Source organism: Clinocottus analis, unplaced genomic scaffold (genome assembly GCF_023055335.1).
Source record: "Clinocottus analis isolate CAN_PGR_092001 unplaced genomic scaffold, fCliAna1.0.p SCAF_7, whole genome shotgun sequence".
In the NCBI taxonomy this organism is placed as follows: domain Eukaryota; kingdom Metazoa; phylum Chordata; class Actinopteri; order Perciformes; family Cottidae; genus Clinocottus; species Clinocottus analis.
In genome coordinates, this window is record NW_027176229.1 from 11,309,673 (window position 1) to 11,328,249 (window position 18,577).

General features: G+C 41.4%; 3 protein-coding genes across 6 annotated transcripts; 2 read left to right on the top strand and 1 right to left on the bottom strand.

The window, feature by feature from the left end:
• Window positions 1-3,424, bottom strand: ccdc157 (coiled-coil domain containing 157). Of its 4 annotated transcripts, none has more exons than XM_068605190.1 (10): window positions 3,048-3,424; window positions 2,804-2,954; window positions 2,021-2,708; window positions 1,867-1,944; window positions 1,611-1,780; window positions 1,287-1,463; window positions 1,026-1,212; window positions 668-807; window positions 461-546; window positions 1-341 (listed from the first exon to the last, which is right to left on the bottom strand). In XM_068605190.1, the coding sequence occupies exons 1-10, from the start codon at window positions 3,413-3,415 to the stop codon at window positions 89-91; spliced, it is 2,298 nt and encodes a 765-aa protein (XP_068461291.1). In that variant the 5' UTR covers window positions 3,416-3,424; the 3' UTR covers window positions 1-88. The 4 variants fall into 4 exon arrangements, with proteins under 4 accessions (XP_068461291.1, XP_068461290.1, XP_068461293.1 ...); XM_068605189.1 differs by having other exon boundaries at window positions 461-549; window positions 3,048-3,423; XM_068605192.1 differs by having other exon boundaries at window positions 1,026-1,197; window positions 3,048-3,422.
• Window positions 3,406-8,949, top strand: sf3a1 (splicing factor 3a, subunit 1). Its single transcript, XM_068605188.1, has 16 exons — window positions 3,406-3,478; window positions 3,601-3,684; window positions 4,339-4,448; window positions 4,532-4,733; window positions 4,827-5,081; window positions 5,173-5,247; window positions 5,339-5,489; window positions 5,586-5,782; window positions 5,932-6,049; window positions 6,759-7,066; window positions 7,178-7,420; window positions 7,501-7,699; window positions 7,835-7,983; window positions 8,291-8,392; window positions 8,477-8,548; window positions 8,630-8,949. The coding sequence occupies exons 2-16, from the start codon at window positions 3,637-3,639 to the stop codon at window positions 8,729-8,731; spliced, it is 2,331 nt and encodes a 776-aa protein (XP_068461289.1). The 5' UTR covers window positions 3,406-3,478; window positions 3,601-3,636; the 3' UTR covers window positions 8,732-8,949.
• Window positions 8,950-9,245: 296 nt separating this feature from the next.
• On the top strand, window positions 9,246-18,325 carry LOC137805333 (TBC1 domain family member 10A-like). Its single transcript, XM_068605195.1, has 10 exons — window positions 9,246-9,381; window positions 9,582-9,912; window positions 11,354-11,453; window positions 12,878-12,985; window positions 13,299-13,405; window positions 13,507-13,621; window positions 14,543-14,608; window positions 15,126-15,315; window positions 15,410-15,564; window positions 16,244-18,325. The coding sequence occupies exons 2-10, from the start codon at window positions 9,731-9,733 to the stop codon at window positions 16,751-16,753; spliced, it is 1,533 nt and encodes a 510-aa protein (XP_068461296.1). The 5' UTR covers window positions 9,246-9,381; window positions 9,582-9,730; the 3' UTR covers window positions 16,754-18,325.
• Window positions 18,326-18,577: the final 252 nt, after the last annotated feature.

Below are 18,577 nucleotides of genomic sequence, written 5' to 3' on the forward strand. Positions count from 1 at the left end.
TGACATTGATGTGCTTTTAATGAGCATTATAGTCATTTTATCTCACTCCAACTGCAACAGTGTCTTCTGTTAGAGTGCATTTATGCATTCAGGGTTTAATTTTGTTCCTCTGATTTGAGCTTCTGGAGGGAGAGAGAAAAGAACCACTGCGTGTTTTGGGATGTTTCTTAGCAGCAGCGACTTCCGTGTTGAGGTGGAGGGTTTGAAGATGAAGCTGCAGGGACGAGGTGGAGGCAGTGGACACACGATCCTCTGACCCAGCTGACTTGAGACCACTTCCCCCTCGTCTTACTTCCTTCCCTCTGTTATCGTATTCCAGCCCTGTGGCACTGCTGCTCTCCCTGTGGTACAGAGGAGAAATAAGGTCGTACCCAAAACAGTGTCACGATTAATAATTTATAATAGTGGATGAATAATGCTACAATTGTTCAAAAGTAACATTTTATCAAATCAAACTCACAATTGACTCTTTTGAGATTGTGTCAGGTGATTTTGTTGATCTACAACAGAAGTGGTGGGCAGAGAGAGGCTCCATGGTGAGGCTTCCTGCTGATAAAAATACACAGTCCAAGATAATTTTCAACATCCACAAAACCAACATGTAGCAGCTGAATGAGAGTTGATTAATGTGCAATGCACACCCATTCACATATGTTCATCCACTTACCCTGGTGGCATTATGTTGTGCTCTTTGCCTCACTTTCACAATGCTGGTGTACAAGGTAGTGTTTTCTTGCTCCAGGATTTTTGTACGTATGGTATTTGCCTGCAATTGTTGCTCCATATCCAAAAGCACATTTCCTGTACCTGAAAATATTAAATTACATATTTTAACACTTACAACATGATTGCACTACTAAAAATAGAAGCAGTTAGAAATGTGTGTATTTCAAAGAAAAAGTGTAGCTATCTAGTGATCTAGAGGGGTGTAAACGGCACTGAGTAAGTTATATTTACATGAAATTAGTCAGTGGATGAGTCATAGAGAACATTAATTTTGTAAGGACAAATATTATTTTACTGACTCTTTGGTTGAGCTTCCCAGAGCTCAGGGCTGAGCTCTGGGAAAGCCACCAACAGCCTTTCTCTCTCCCTCAACGTTTGCACATCTTCCTTTAGCTCAGCCACAGTGTTCTTTAGTGTGCATACGTATGTTTCCAGGGTTTGCTTCTCCTTTTGAAGCTCCAAACATAGCTCCTGTTGGAAAGAATCCTTACAGCATCAACCAGTTGGTTGAAAAGTATTTATTATGAAATGTAAAGCTGCACTCAAGAACTCCGATATACCTGCTGCTGAGCAAATTGAGCCTGCATTTGTTCCTTCTGCTCTGTCATCTTTTGCAGCTGATTGTGAAGGCCACTCTGTTTCTCCTCGCTCTCTACCAACTGCCTCTGCAGCTCTTCACACTCTTCATCGAGGGCATCAACTCTCTCTAACAAAGACTTTTGCTTTGCCTGCATTGACTAGATGCAGTCGCACACACCCGTGCACACACACACACACACACACACACACACACACACACACTAACATGTTTAAATTTATTTGAATAATGTCATGGACTCAAGCTAAAAATAAGAAGGAAGTAATTTGTAAGTGATGCCACTGACCTCTTGCTGACGACAAGCGCTGTGGTACTTGGCGTTGTCTTTGTCAAGATGCAGTTGAGTTTCAGAGATTTGACTCTCTAACTGTTGGATCCTTTGCTGTAGTTTGCAACAGGCCTTTTCCTCTATGTGCAAGGTCCTCACTTTATCCTGTAGCACATGTGTTTCTTGTTCTACCACATAAAGCGATCCATCAAACAACTTCATATACAAATTTTTAATTTGTATAAGTAAGACAAGTGTTATCTTATGTCCTTACCAAGTGCCTGTATTGCATCATGCTGTACTGCTACTTTCTCTTTCAGTCTGGAATTAATCTCCTCCAAATACAGTGTTTCTGTTACAAAAATAGCAAAGATATAGTTTGTGATTGCAATGAGTTCTCATTATATTCATTTTGGATGTTTCTGCACCTTTCTTGAGTTGTTGTTGCTCCTCTTGCAACCTCTGCTCTGTTTTTTCAGAAGATCTTTGTGCTGTCCTCAGTGAAGACTCCAGCTGTACTATGTTCGTTTTTTGTTTTTCCATCTCTTGTTTGATTTCTTTCTGTTTACATTCCAACTGAGACCTGAATCTCTCCTGCTCAGCTTCTGCTTCTGCAAGTCTATCTTCAAGAGGCTGCACAGTACCTCGCACATCTAGGAGATGTTTTTCCAGCCGGCGCATGTCTCTTCGCTGCTCTTTGGCCCACTGGGCTACATCCCCTGCTGTCATATGTCCCAGCTCCAGGGTGTCTTCCACAGCTACTAAGAGTGGCTGCAAAGATGAGGGCAGGCTCTCACTCTGAAGCACTTCCACCAAAGCATGCCCGGTTTTTATCAAAGTAGATTGCACTTCGTGGCATGCACTGCAAGGAACCAGGGATGATTCAACGGTCTGGCAGCTTACGTTGTGGCTGTCAACTTTAGGATAGCAAAGGGTGTTGTGAGTAGCACTGGAAGGTCCATGAGTCGGTGGCAAAAACTTAAAGGAGCTTGTTGAAGACCAGGCAGATAAGCAATGTTTGCTGCTCATTTGGGGGGAGACCGATGACACTGTCTCTGTCCCATCAGAGTCAAATGACTTTGCTTTTGGTTGTGTCTTGATGTCCTTGTATGTCCCCTAAATTAAGAAAGAAAGTAATGAGATCTGTGCAATCTCTATATACGTTATTTTGTATATGTTTTATCTTCATTTAAATAAAGCAATGTCCCTACCTTTAGGTTGGCAAACTGAATTAAATTACTCCAATAGTTTCTGACAACCAGACCAACTGACAGACATCCTCTCTGCTGGGTTTGTTCTCTCCTGTGGCTGTACGTAATTTGCCCCACATATGCATTGAAGGTTTGCAGAATAAGCAGTAGTCTTCAACGAAAGGAGAGAGAAAAGACAAGTAATATTTAAGTGAAAATTCAAGAAATAACTATTGTCAAAATGTGTTAATTTGATATGTATTACCTGTCAATCACCAGCTCCAATAACACAGTGTGGGAGTGTTGATTGAATGCATCCTCCCCATCCACAAAGTCATATTGATCCAGTAGAGTCACCATGTCCAGATTACATGAGAGTTTATCGGGGAATTTCCATGAGGAAAAGTGGACCGGACCAGTTCGAGAAAAGACGTCCAGAATCGCACCTTGTAGGTCGACGACGTCTTTTCGGAGGCTTTCGATGCAGTCCTGACGACCCAACAGTTGACTCATACCTGACCAGATAGCTGATATTTTGTTTCTGTCTAACACAGCAGGTAGGGCGAGTAGGGGTAGCTTGTTGACGTCACAGCTCCTTGGCAACCGACAACAAAAATGTACTGCAAGTCCCATAATGCTTAGCGGGGTGTGTCCGGAAGTAATACGTCTTTATTGGGTCAACGAAAGCGCGACGCAGTAAGTTTTCAACTACAGCAAATGTAGACGTTAATTTGTTATATATTAGGGTTCGAGCTAAATATTTAGTATACTATGAACATTTAAATCACATAACTCCTTTGTTGGCTTGGTGTTTACAGGTTACTTCCAGTTTTCCCCGAAAGAAAGACTTCGCCATGCCGCCTGGGCCTGTTCAAATTGTTCAGCCGGAGCCCAACAACAAGGTGACTAACCTAGTTAGCTCATGTTCACAATCTAGCTAACATACTGTTTTGGAGTCGGGGGACTAGTGGACAATTTACTTTTAGCTGTGTCTTGATTACCGTGAATTGTAGAGTAGATAACGTTTCATCTATTTTGGATAATCGTCACAAGGTGCAAGTCTAGTTAGCTTGTAGTTAGCTTTCAGGGTAATTTCACAAGCAACGCTAACGTTAGCTTGAGCTAAAACTCAATTTGATGTTTTGAAATAAGCAAATTTAAAGTTCGCACTTAAAACTGTTGGACTTCTCGACAAAGATAGTTTGTCGTGACTTTTACAGCGAAATCTGCATTATATAACGCTACACCTACCTGAATACAATTGTACAGAGAAGAGGGTATTCTGTTGGCTATTAATTTATCAAGTATCATTCATTTTGTATAGTGCCGCAAGTTTTCCTGTGTTGTTTGGGGTGGTGACGGAAGCATGACCATCAGATGGCTCAAAACATCTGAAAATAAAACTAAATCCATATGCATGGCATGACACTACAAATTTTAAGGAAGCTTATTTTCATGTTTGATGAATGTTGAAGCTAATGTGTTGATAGTGAGTCAAAAGTAATATTAGAAAGGCAAATGATAAACAAATATTAATTTTGTTTTGCCACTAACAGAATGAGGCTCCAGCAGAAGAAACCCCAGCCACTAAACCCATCGTTGGTATCATTTATCCACCTCCTGAAGTTCGAAACATAGTTGACAAGACAGCCAGCTTTGTTGCCAGGTTTGTTACTCATCTGTTATACAGCTGCAGTCTTAACTGGATGTTATGTATATGATTTGAAAACAATTCATTTTCTTTAACAGGAATGGACCTGAGTTTGAAGCAAGAATCCGTCAGAATGAAATCAACAATCCAAAGTTTAATTTCCTCAACCCAAATGACCCCTACCATGCCTACTACCGTCACAAGGTCAATGAATTTAAGGAGGGCAAAGGACAGGAACCATCTGCAGCAGTGCCCAAGGTTATGCAGGCTATGCTGCAATCTCAACAGCTTGCTCAAAAAGTAAGCTATGGCCTTTTAATCTGCATGTTCTTTTTTTCATGTCCGCAATTGCTATTTATTCAACAACTAAAATACCTTTGTATTTGTCAATAGGCATCACAGGTGATTCAAGAGGCAGTAATCCCCAAAGAACCACCTCCAGAGTATGAGTTTATTGCAGATCCTCCATCAATCTCAGCATTTGATCTTGATGTTGTCAAGCTCACTGCCCAGTTTGTTGCTCGCAATGGTCGCCAGTTTCTTACTCAGCTCATGCAGAAAGAGCAAAGGAACTACCAGTTTGACTTTCTGCGACCACAGCACAGCCTTTTCAACTATTTCACCAAACTAGTTGAGCAGTACACAAAGGTGACTCTACATATTGATCCGCTGATATTGCCATTACTTTATGTTTAGGGGGGAATGCTAAACTTCGTCTTGATCTTGTCTCAAAACATAGATTCTGATTCCGCCCAAAGGCCTTCTGACCAAGCTGAAGAAAGAGGCTGAGAATCCAAGAGAGGTTATGGACCAGGTAATCCCCTTAAACTGTGACTGTTTCTTGGAGTAAGCACTTAATAGCACTTTGCCCATGTAAAGCAGCTGTCTTTCTGTTCAATCGCCAGGTGAAGTACCGCGTTGAGTGGGCCAAGTTCCAGGAGCGTGAGAGAAAAAAGGAGGAGGAGGAAAGGGAGAAAGAACGTGTGGCATATGCCCAAATTGACTGGCATGACTTTGTAGTAGTTGAGACAGTGGATTTCCAGCCCAACGAACAAGGTAATATATCCACAATTATTGTAATTTTGAAACATGTAAGCGCCTGAATGTAGATAGAATAATTTATGTTTACTGGCATACTCTCTATTTCCCCAGGCCACTTCCCCCCACCTACCACACCAGAGGAGCTTGGCGCTCGCATCCTAATCCAAGAGCGCTATGAGAAGTATGGAGAGAGCGAGGAAGTGGAGATGGAGGTTGAGAGTGAGGATGAAGACGATGACCGGGAGGTTCGGGGCGGAGGTCAGCCCTCACAACCTGATCAAGACACACAAGTGCAGGATATGGATGAGGTAAGAAATGATGAAGAAATTATTCACTGTGCCTTGTAAACTCTCCATCCTAGACCAATCAAAGGCTGGCCCGTTTAATTTTTGTGTAGTAATGTTTTCAGACCCTCAACATATCATTACATCCACCCCCTCCTGCTTTCTTTCTTAAGGGATCTGATGATGACGAAGATGGCATGAAGGCTCCATTGCCACCAGACAACCCTATGCCACCCCCACTGCCCCCAACTCCAGACCAGGTTATCATTCGCAAAGACTACGATCCCAAAGGTAACACATGCTCCCCTAGATGAGGGAATACTAATTTCAAAACATGCCAGGTCTGTGCGGTATACCGGTTCACCGGTTTAAAATTTCCATACGGTATGAATTTTTCATATACCGTCATACTGGTGCATAGCTGTAACGACTGTCACTCTTCGGCAGGCAGCAAAATGTATTTTTCACTGCTTAGGGCGCAGTGGTCAGAGCTACTTACGTGTCATGGTTCAAACTTTGTCATGGTTAAAAACTTTATAAGTACAAATAATAACTCACAACGAATGCTCTTTAAAAGGGTAAAACACCACAACACAACAGTTTGTGACACTAATAATTGTACATTTATTAAATTACACTGCCAAACTGCGTGCAGGGTACAGCTTGCCCACCATCACAACAAGAAGAAACTCTGTCGCAGGAAGAAACAGACCCTTTCTTCCTGTTTTTTTTTCTTCACCTACATTCTCCTGGGTTCTAAGTCCCTCCATGTTTACACCCTCTGTGTACCAACATACAAAAACAGCTGCTCACCACTCACAACAGCTGTTCAGTCGGCCAGTGGTCCTTTTCGGAGTCAATGATTAATACGTTTACTCTGAGAAAAAATATTGTGAAACCGTCAGAATCTTACAAAATACCGTGATATGACTTTTTGGCCATACTGCCCAAGTGGTTTATATGTATAGAGTGTTAATCTTAAACCATATTTTTCTTCCAGCTTCCAAGCCTCCACCATCAATCATTACTCCAGATGAATACCTCATCTCACCAATTACTGGTGAGAAGATCCAAGCCAGTAAGATGCAAGAGCACATGCGTATTGGTTTGCTGGATCCGCGCTGGCTGGAACAAAGGGACCGCAGCATCAGAGAGAGGCAGACCGAAGATGAAGTCTATGCTCCTGGTTTGGATATTGAGAGTAGCTTGAAACAATTGGCTGAGAGGCGAACAGATATCTTTGGAGTGGAAGAGACAGCCATCGGTAAGAAGATTGGTGAAGAAGAAATCCAGAAGCCGGAGGAGAAGGTGACTACATTCATGGGTTTATTTTACACTGTAAGGGGTTTAAGGAATTCCTGAGGATTTGAGTTGTTTTGAGAAATTGAGACAGTTTTTTTTCTCTTTCCATCTTACCAGGTTACTTGGGATGGCCACTCAGGAAGCATGGCGCGTACCCAGCAGGCAGCACAGGCAAACATCACCTTACAAGAACAGATCGAAGCCATTCACAAGGCCAAAGGACTGGTGGGAGAGGATGACGCCAGGGAGAAAATTGGCCCAAGCAAGCCTAGTGACATTCATCATCATTCTCCCATGTCCTCTCAAATGAATTTGCCGAGACCCAGTCCCCCAATGTCGATGCTTCGCCCACCCCACTCTGTGAGTACCCGGGGGGGAAAAAAATGTTAATTTGTAATTTAATTATAAAACCAAAAACTCACTGTGTATATTGTAAACAGGTGGCACCAGGACGCACCACTCTCCTGTCTGCTGTACCAGTAATTCCAAGACCTATGACTCCTATTGTGCGCCTTGCATCGGGACAAGTTATCGCGTCAATGCCTCCCATGATTCCTGCTTCCCGCATCAATGTGGTCCCAATGTCATCAGCACCTCACATGATGGCCCCGAGACCACCTCCCATGGTGGTTCCAACTTGTAAGATGACGGTTTCTTTATATTTATTGTTGACATTCAAAATATAAATGATAATATTTAGGACATTAAGTGAACCTTTCCTACACAGGCCTCCTCATTAATATTTGAAATTGAAATTGCTGCTTTTTCTTTTAGCATTCGTCCCTGCCCCTCCAGTACCACAACCACCTGCTCCTGCACCACCTTCCCACCCACCGCCACCTCATGATGATGAGCCAGTCAACAAGAAGATGAAGACAGAAGACAACCTTATGCCAGAGGAGGAGTTCCTTCGTAGAAATAAGGTTTGTTGGTGCAATGAAATGTTTGTTTATTTATAATAGTTAATGGTGTGATCTCCATTAGGACAAAATTAAAAACACAGGATTCATTATTAAAGCCAGTTTTTATCACTGCCCTACTTTTTTATTTATATTACTTATCTCTACTTTCAATTTCTGTGAATGAGGGCTGCTGTAATCCTGTAATTTTCCCACGGAGGGACTAATAAAGGACTATTTTATCTTATAAGTACATTTATTTGTAACAGACATGGCCAAAATAACTGATCGTCTTAGCTTGAACCATCATGTATTTATGTTTCCTCTTCAGGGTCCCGTGGCAGTTAAAGTGCAGGTACCCAACATGCAGGACAAGACCGAATGGAAGCTGAATGGCCAAGTGCTAAATTTCACTGTTCCCCTCACAGATCAGGTTTGCAAATGGCGGCTTATTGTTTTCCTGTTTTGAGTGTACTGACTGAATTCTTATCAATTTACAAATGTAATGTCTCCACAGGTGTCTGTTATTAAAGTCAAAATCCATGAAGCTACGGGCATGGCAGCAGGGAAACAAAAGTTACAGTTTGAGGTAAACTTATTTTTTATTTTAGCGTTCACTTTTTAACCTGATTTATAGAATAATATATTGTATTTTTTTTATTTTTTTTAGGGCATGTTCATTAAAGATTCCAACTCCCTGGCTTATTACAACATGAGCAATGGTGCGGTGATTCACCTGGCACTGAAGGAGAGAGGTGGAAGAAAGAAGTGAGCCATGCAGCAAGAAGAAATATTTTACATGTGAATGTTTTTTCACTCACTCTTGTCTTGTCATTTTAGTTTAATGACAATTTTCAAAATTGTAATGTTTTGTTTTTTCTTAATTCTCAATTCAAAGTGCTCAATTAATTGTACTGTACTAGCAGGCATGACTTCACACTATTGGTTCAACTATTGATGTCTCCATTTGTAACATGTAGAGATAATGCTAAATAAAGAAATACATGTTCTTTTTGTTGCCAATGATGTGTACAGTTGGCAGCAAGTTAATGTTATCAAATGCACAATCACGTGCATACAAAGACTAAGATTAGTAATGCAGACTAAATACAACAGGGAATGGTTAGTCTCGACTCAAATAAAATGGTGGTTGATATGTAATTTAGAGATATGAAGTGAATTGGAGAGATGCATAAAACCAGACATAAGGCGTAACGTCACTTCCCCTGGCAGCCGCTAGGGGACCGTACCAACTCCGGACAGCAGACTGAAATCTGTCCTGCACTGTCGGGATGACAGGACAGCGAGTCAACACATCCGTTTGCTAAGGACATGACAAACTAGTCGGTTTACCATCCAACATAGGTAGTTAATGGCTAACTATGAAATACAAGCTGACTGCACAGGGATAGCTGGTTGAAGGTAGGACCGTCATAAACAAAATAGTTGTGGGTTGTGTCGGCTCTCGCTCTTCAGGCTAACTTTACGTTAGCAGCCCACTGTTGGCGAGGTAACGTTAAATCAGAATAAGCGTCAAAGTTTACCTCGCTCGATAACGACTCGTATGAACCTGTTGAATGTGCCCTGATAAGCTAAAGCGTAGCGGCACGTGTCATTTATAGACGGAACAGGAGTCGGGGAAGAAGTTTTAAACTCGCATCCCGAGAATCATGGCGTCGACGCGGTTTAGCTCCACAACATATGCGGAGGAGCAGTTTTGACTTCGGGCTGTCAACACGCTAGCTGACGTTCAGCTAGCTCTCGTGCCGCCATGGCCCGAGTAGAGAACGGCCGTCAGCCCGCGGACACGAGGAGCATCCGGACGGTGAGCAGCAGTCATATTGACGACGAGAGCTCCCTGGGGTCGGACTCCGAGATCAACGGATTCACCAGCGAGAGGCAAACCGACAAATATGGATTTATCGGTGGAGCCCAGCAGCATACGGAGGCGTCGTAAGTTCGTCTTAACTCTACTTGGCGCGTCATTGTCTCATCTGGATCAAAGGCTGCAAACTACATATAATTTTATTATATATGCATCTATATATTTATTCCACCTCTGCTAAAGGTCAAGAAAGGTTGATAACGTCGCAGTTAATCTCTCTGTGATTACATACCACGCGTTGTCTTGGTGCTTGTGCACAACAGAGCTGCCGACCAGCTGCGTGGCACAATGTGCTGCTTATGCCCAGTGTTCGCCTCACCCCACGACACATGTATGAAAGATTCAGGGCTGAAGTGGATTAAGACAGCAAATAGCCGTATTTTCTTTTTTCATTCCACCATGTAGCTGTTAAACCTACTTTTTTCAGAGATGCATTACTTACTGTACATGTTTATTTGTGGGGAAAAACTGAAGAAGCAATACACACTATCTCTTGTTTTGTTTTTAGGATTTGAATCAATTTATTCATAGCCTTTGAGACAAGTATCACTGTATACGTAGTATTTTTGTTTAGTTTTTCTATGAAGGCTTTTCTTTCTTTCTTTGGCCTTGAACACAAATTATAGCAGTGAAATAGTGGAAGGAGTGAGTGAAAGTTGTGCCAAGCACTGGTTGGCCGGGAGCTTCCTGTTTTCTGGAGTTTTGGCAGACTTGTAGCCACAGCTCTGGTGCCCCGTTACTAGAGGGCCTCTCTTGGCTCACTCTTTTATAGGTGGTCACAAATCCAGGGTTTAACTTGCACTGTTTGGCAGTGATTTGAAGGTAGCTCATGATTGCTTAAGGTCTGTAGAAGCTGAAGTTGGAGAAGATATTGTTGTACTGATCCCCAACATATAGCATACAACTTTTTTTTTAAAACTGTAGGGCTGTCCCAAGTTAAAAAAGCTGTCTTTGAAGCCGTTTGAACTCCACGATTACAGGCCTGTGTTGATGAGATAATTACATACGTAGAGCATCAGCCCTCATTCATAATGTAGGTTAAACTTGCCTACGTTTTCTGCTTCAGTATATTATGTACACTCCCTTAATTTTGTTTTCCCATATAAAGGCTTTAAAGTTGAATTACATCACAAAACAGTCCCCACTGCAGATTGACTAACAGGCGTTGCAAATCAATTGGCTAGATATAAGTTTGTGTTTTTTTTATAGTGTAATCAGACCAAGGTTTATAGTTTACTGACTGGATATGAGCAATGCCCACCCACGCAGATCTGATGATGCACTCAAAGATGAACTTTGGGGATGTTTTTGTTGTTTTTGTCACACCCTGCCAACATACTGCCTATTAATGTTCGGCCAATTAAAACCGTTATATCAGACTTTTTTTTCATTTAAATTACACAGAGGCTTTTTTCAGATGTTGTTCAGTCTAATTTGGTTTAATGTTGTATTAATGTGACAAAATATGAACTTTTAGTTTTCCCTGTCTTTGCTCTGTTGCGTTCCCAGAGCTCAGGATTTACCCCCACAGGTGCTCAGGCAAAGGGAGGTGAAGTGGCTGGACATGCTCAGCCACTGGGATAAGTGGATGATCAAGCGATTCAATAAGGTCAGCACAAAATATTAACTCAATAACATGGAGTGTGATGTCAAGTGTCCTATTTGTATTTTTTGTATGGTATGAGCCATGTGGTTAGGCCAGACCTAAATTAGTGCTTTTGTTTTAAAACTTTTTTGAAAGCCAATGTCTCCATGCTGGAAACAATCAATCCTGAGTTGTATGTATACATGATCAGACCAGGCAAATGCCACCGTGCCAGTGTTTGATAGCACAAGGACGCTAGTTTTGTGGACACATTATTAGCAGCTTCACTTGTCTAGCTGGTTGTGTTTGAAGCACTCAGCAATTCAACACAGAGCTGCAATTTCAGCTTGTTTCCATGAGTCAGCAGCAGGGCAGGACACAACCTATCCCTATATCGCCTCATGCACCATGTGACAAATTGACAGTCTCAGATTCAGGGTGGGGCTGTAGTGACTTTCTCCAAGACAGACAACCATGTAATGAAGGTGCTGTGAGTATAAAATATAGCTGTACTGAAATGCCAGACAGTATTTTAGAGTGGAAAACACCTCATGGAAAGAAGAAACGGCATGTTTAACCTGTAAGACCCTGTCAAATACCTGACACGGTCAGGGTGTCTGATCCCTTATTGTGCTCTCTTCGTTCATAATAATATTGCAGCATAAACGTCATTTGGCAAGTGGGCCAGCTTCATATCAAAATTAAAAAATTAAACAATAGAATCCAAAAATTGTAATACAAGTCAAACCAACACCAGTGTTCTTTCAACCAATCTATTGTGTCAGAAGTTACGTGTGACTCTTTATGACAGATTATATATGACTTGTTTTGCTTGAGGTATTCTAAGAAATGTAGTTGTGCGCCACTGTGCTCAGTAAGTATGTTATATAGTTTGGGTCTGTTAAGGCAACTACATTCCTCCTCCATTCAGATACAATGACGAGCAAAAAAATTAGTAAGTATGTCTGTAGAATTTATGTGATTACGATGTGCATCAATAGCACAGTGTCCAAGTATTGTTGACCAAAACCATTTCCCTCCTAACTACTACAGCATATATGAAGTCCAACCTTACCTCAGCTGTTGGGGCTCTCCAGGGTAAAATTATTAAAGCGGAATTGAAAGGGATATTGTATTACTTTAATTTTGGCTTGTGGCAGATGTAACCGGTCTTTGATCTAAGAGCAGCCACAAATACTTTCCCAGATAATGTTGGTGAATATTCTCAAAAGGCATTTGGGTTTGTGTTCTTTTGACAGCAGACTGTGTTACACAGTGTTTTGAACAGATAACTGCAGTTCACGTGTATTCAAGAAAAGGAACCGATACTGAGTGACTGGTCCAGTGCATTTACTACATACTGTACCAACCTTTCTTTCTTTGTGACAAACCATTGTCCTTTTGCATTTGTCTTTATTTGGGAAACTCTTTTTTTCTCTGTGGTTCAGGTGAGGCTGCGGTGCCAGAAAGGAATCCCTCCCGCTCTCCGAGGCCGTGCATGGCTCTACCTTTCAGGAGGGAAGGTGAAGAAAGAGCAGAACCAAGGAAAGTTTCAGGTCAGAGAGATTTCTGTTTCACTTCTCTGTGCAGCTTATTTTATGCTGTACTTTTCTTTTACTGAAACTGTAGGTTACTTCTTTGGTTGAGGACCCTGATCTGTTGGTTACATTTAAGTGAATAGGTTCATAAAGTCAAATTAAGTATTTTATCTAATAATACAACCTTCATTCTTACAAATCTTTTTATGCAAGCGGAATTTCATTATTGATTGAATTTTTGAGAATAACATTTTTCTGAATTTATTAATCCCCTCAGTGCTGTTTGTGTGTAATAAAGAGATCTACATGTGTCCCCTATGTGTCTTGTCAGGAGCTGGATTGCCAGCCTGGAGACCCCAAATGGATAGATGTGATTGAGAAAGACCTCCATCGACAGTTTCCTTTCCATGAGATGTTTGTGTCACGGGGAGGACACGGGTACGCTGTCTGACATGATGTGACATTGCAGACTGGGATTGATGCCACAGTCCTGTTTGACCATCAATTTGATTATATGTTGGTGTTTTGACGCTCCACAGGCAGCAGGACCTGTTCCGTGTTCTTAAGGCCTACACGCTGTACAGACCAGAGGAGGGATACTGCCAGGCTCAGGCTCCAATTGCTGCTGTGTTGCTTATGCACATGCCTGCTGAGGTACATCCCTCCACCACGGACACCATATAAACTACCGTATGAGTGTACTGTCACCATATGTTGGTAGGCTTTGTTGGGGAGTTTATTTGTTGTAAAGCTTGTTGATATCCAGCTGTAAATAGAAATTGCCTGTGTTTTTTTAATTGTTTTAATTGCATTTTACAGCTCTGTTTTAAGTCTATTTTAGGCTGAACAGCACAGAGACATACTGTACAGATGATGTCACGTGGAGATAAATGTTTGAGCTACTCAAGAGAAGAACATTAGTAAGCACATTAGTAAGAACATTATGATTGCAGCCATAGGGACATTTTTGGGCTGTTGATGTAGGTTTTCTATATCACAGCCATAAAACTCAGACAATTCAACAACCCCCAGGCATTTTAGTTTAGCATTCACATCTTAATTGTTTAGGTTTGATCTCAATGCCGATCATCAATCTGTGTCAGTTTTTGAAGTCCGATGACAAAATCAACAGAGCTCTTTAGAGGCAAGTGTATTTAACTTAATTAAAATTGCAAAATTATTAAATTTTTCATGGAGAAATTAAGTGAATTATCCAAAGAAATCATTAAAGAATGGGCGCACAAGTTAAAATGAACCAACTGGCGTATGTTGAACATGAACTAAGTGTAAATTCAATTTGTATCCTAATGTGACCCACCTTAAAGGTAGTGTTTGTAGTAACATCACTGTTCTTGTTTTTACACTGTTAACATTATGTTGTCCTTCACCTTCATGTTTTGCCACGTATCCAAAGGGCTTTATTATTGCAGAATAAAGTGGCTAGATTTGAGCTTTTATTAAAACAAAGTCAACATTTCCAGTATTAACCTGCCTCCCTTGTGAGAATGCAGAAATGTCCTGTAAAACCAACACTTCTACTGGTTTTCCTGACATCATCAGTATATGTTTCCACAGGATGCCTTCTGGGGGCTGGTCCAAATTTGTGAGAAGTATCTTCCTGGCTACTACAGTCCTGGCCTGGTAAGAATGAAACGCATACAATCATGACCGATGACATTGCTAGGTGTTGAAAAGAAATAGAGAGATACATAAATAAATGGTATTACTTCATTTGACTTTGCTGTCACAATAATCTTAATCCATTAATAGCTGGGTTTTGGCTACAATTACAGTAACACTGGAATGCGTTGTTGTTGCAGAGGGCACCGTGTACAATAGTGTGTGTGTCATAACTTACTGATGAAACCAAGAGGTGTTGCCAATCTTGTCAGACCATTTATGATTGGATCAAAACACAAGTAAATAATCATGTGTAATACATTTGTCCTAATGGTTTAACATTGTTTTCTTATCATGTAATTCATTTTTAATGGAAACAAGATTTATTAATTGAATGTTTCCATAAACATGACGCATTTGCACTGCTTTACTTTAAATGGATGAATATTCACATGCATATCAGGTTTAGCACCAACAATAGAGATTACAATGGCTTTTGTGTTCTCTGTTAATGCTTTCCTACCTGTGTCTTTTTCAGGAAGCTATACAGTTAGATGGAGAGATCCTGTTCGCTCTGCTGCGACGTGTCTCCCCGCTGGCCTTCCGCCATCTGGAGAAACACAATATTGACCCCATCCTCTACATGACTGAATGGTTTATGTGTGCCTTCTCCCGGACGCTGCCCTGGGCCTCTGTGCTGCGTGTCTGGGACATGTTTCTCTGTGACGGTAACGATGGCTTGTAGTACTGTACCTAAAGCGGTACTAGATGTTGTAGGTATCACACTGGTGCTCAAACGCCTGTCGCTTTTCCCTCTCTCAGGAGTGAAGATAATCTTTCGTGTGGGTTTGGTGCTTCTAAAGTGCATGCTGGGGACCCGGGAGAAGCTGAAGGCCTGCCAGGGCCAGTATGAAACCATGGAGCTTCTCAGGGCCATAGAGCCCCGATACATTCAGGAGGGCTTCCTGGTCCGAGAGGTAACCGCAAAGAGGCAGCAACATGGGAGACAAGTGTTTAACCAGAATGCATGTGTGCAAATCCCTTGTTGGTAAACATTCACCCTGCTTAATTGTAGATGCATGACATTACCAATGTCCAACAGGTGCACAAGGAGTTAAATTAGTTGAATATATAAGTAATACTGAAATATTTGTCACACAAGGGCTGGACCATGCCTTTTGTTTTTTCAGCTGACAGTTTTTTAGTTCCTAAACAACCTAAATACAGTAAGTGTTGTCGACAACACTCCAACATGTTTTAGAGTGTTGTGGTGATAATGAACACTGCATGCTCAGAAAAACAGGAAACAGTAGAGACTCTGAGAGCGTGAATTGAAGTGATACAGAGACAAATTGACCGGAGTGCTGGCTGGTTCACTGTCTGGTTTCTGTGTCCAGCTTTGTGAGAGTCTCTGTCCAGGCTAACAATACCACCTCTATATGAAGGGTTGTCTGGCCTGGAGAGGATCACGCAGCCTTGAGGCCCTTTGGCATTTACTGAAACGGTCACATTTATAACACAATGGCCGAATGTGGAAGAAACATACTGTATTTTCCAGCAAAGGCTGGTCGATTACCACACAGTTCCTTTGAAAATAATGATCGTCTGTTGAACAATGACTCCAACTACCTAATGACGTGCCTCTTCCTGTCGCAGATTCTGGAGGTGCCGGTGACAGCGCGAGATGTGGAAAGGGAGAACCACACCCAGCTGAAGCGCTGGAAGAAGAACCACGGAGAGCTAAATTTCAAATCTCCCCCGAGGATGCACGGCGCTCGAATCGTCATGTTGTCTGAGCCACCAAGACGCCAGGACCTGCAGCAGAACCCCACCATTGTACTTGAGGTGCCTCAGCCCACCCCACAGCTCAAGAAGGGAAAGAAGGAGAAGAAAAGCATGAAGAAGAAGAATAGCATGAAGAAGTCCCAGCCTGTTGTGGAGATCCCTAATCCGTACTCTCTTCCCAATGACCCTCCGCCGCCCCCCTCAGATGCACCAGCACCTCCTCCAGTCAGCAACAAGACGCCAGAGGCTGTGCCACAGACTGAAACAGACCCATCTCACCAGCAGCAAGCGCCTCCTACAGATCTTCCCCCTGCCAAAGAATCTCCTCTTCAGCGATCCACACAAAGCCTTAGCAGCACAGAGCAGGACACTTACCTGTAGCTCTACAGCAGTCTGCACGTGTGTGTGTTTAAGAAAGTGTGTGTGTATGTGAATGGAGCACCAGCACCCTCCAGCCAACGGCCAGCCATCCTTGCCAAGGTTTATTATTCTAATGTTGGACTGTTTAGTATTCATTTATTCATTTTAGACACCATTTTGCCTTTTACATTACTGTGATACACTAAAGCATCATGGGTATGTGTAAAACTAGTTTGAGGCTTGTGCCATTTCTTTATGTTAAACTAATGTTAACTCCTATTGATGCTCTTATACTGACCTTAAGTATTCTGTCTGCAAGAGAGATATGTTACTGCGTTATTGGGAGCAGTCATTTCTTCATAGCAGTGTGGTCTCGAGGTTAAGATGGGACTTAAAGAACAATGAGTTGCCACGGCTAATGCAGTTTTCTATACATTTCTGCTCAAATTCAACACTATTAAATTCATTAGTCATACTTAAGCGGTGGATGTAATTGTCCAACTCTAACACAACTTTTTAACTTCTTAAGGCATTATGTCATGAGGGGTTTTGTTCACTAGAGGGCAGCCTGGCAAAGGTTTCCAGCTGTTACATTCCCTGTTAGTAAAGCTGATCACAGCAGGGATTGGATTCCTTTTCAGGGTTCACTAACTTTGGGAGAGATTGAGCTTCTGTTTTGTTTTTTGTTTTTTTCCAAGTCAGGGAAATTGTGCATTTCCTGATTTTTATTCTTAAATTTGAATTGATCCATGAGATTGAGTTACACAACACTGTTCATGAACGTCTTTTCTCAGAACCCTTATTTGTTTGAAGGACGGTTCAATGACAGATGTTGTTTGTGCATTGCCTAGTGCACAAATGGTCACTTTTTTCCCCAGAGTCTGTAGAATATAACTCCAATATTCACTGTGCCAGGCACTTCCAGACACTTTAGAGCAGCAGTGATTCATGTTACTTTGGCAGCAGAGAGGAGCACACTGGACATTCCTCGCTGTAAGACACATTCCTGCCTTGTTCAAAGCGAAAGTCTGAAAGCTCTCTTGCCGAATGCAATTCTAAATAATGTATGAATTTGTGCATGCGTTTCCTTTGACGGTGAGTCAGTGCAAATCACCTAATTGTGCTGAACTTTCCGCTTGGCTTTGCTCAAATATCCAGTTAGAGCCAAGAAGATCTCATGTGTGGTGGGTCTATTTTTTTTATATATATATTAAGCTAGATGTTCCAAAGCAGATCAAGACTGCTGTTTTGAGACGGCCTACTCTGTTTGTACAGTCAAGAGGGATCAAATGATTTGAAGATTTCTTTGGGATATTTGTAGCATTTCTCTTTTGAAAACCACAAAGCTCATTTGTTTGCAAAATATGGAAACATACAGGGATTGTGAGGCTTTCTTTTTCTAAACCATATCGGACAATCCTTTTTTTGTGCTTGTCCAAGTCTGTTTTCTAACTTTCATCCCAATGATACAAAGTAAAGGGAGTTTTGACAAGCTTAAGCACACATGTGTAAGATGTGTTTTTGTATATGATTAATATAAAAAAAAGTCTGCTAAACAATGCATGTGTTGGGTCAGTGTTTTAAAAAGTCACATGTTTTAAAAGGATAATACATTTTCAAGCATATATATCTATATATCTATATATCATCAGCAAAAAGTGCGGTGTGTAAATGCCTCACTTTTTGCTAATGTTATATTTTAATTTAATGCTTAATGTGTAAATACATGTAAAATAAAAATAAATTTAGTAATTAAATCTATTCAATGTTTTCAATTCTATATTTGATGTAGCAGTTGCATAAACTGGGGAGACATTTCTAAATTTTAAGTGTAGGACTATCTTT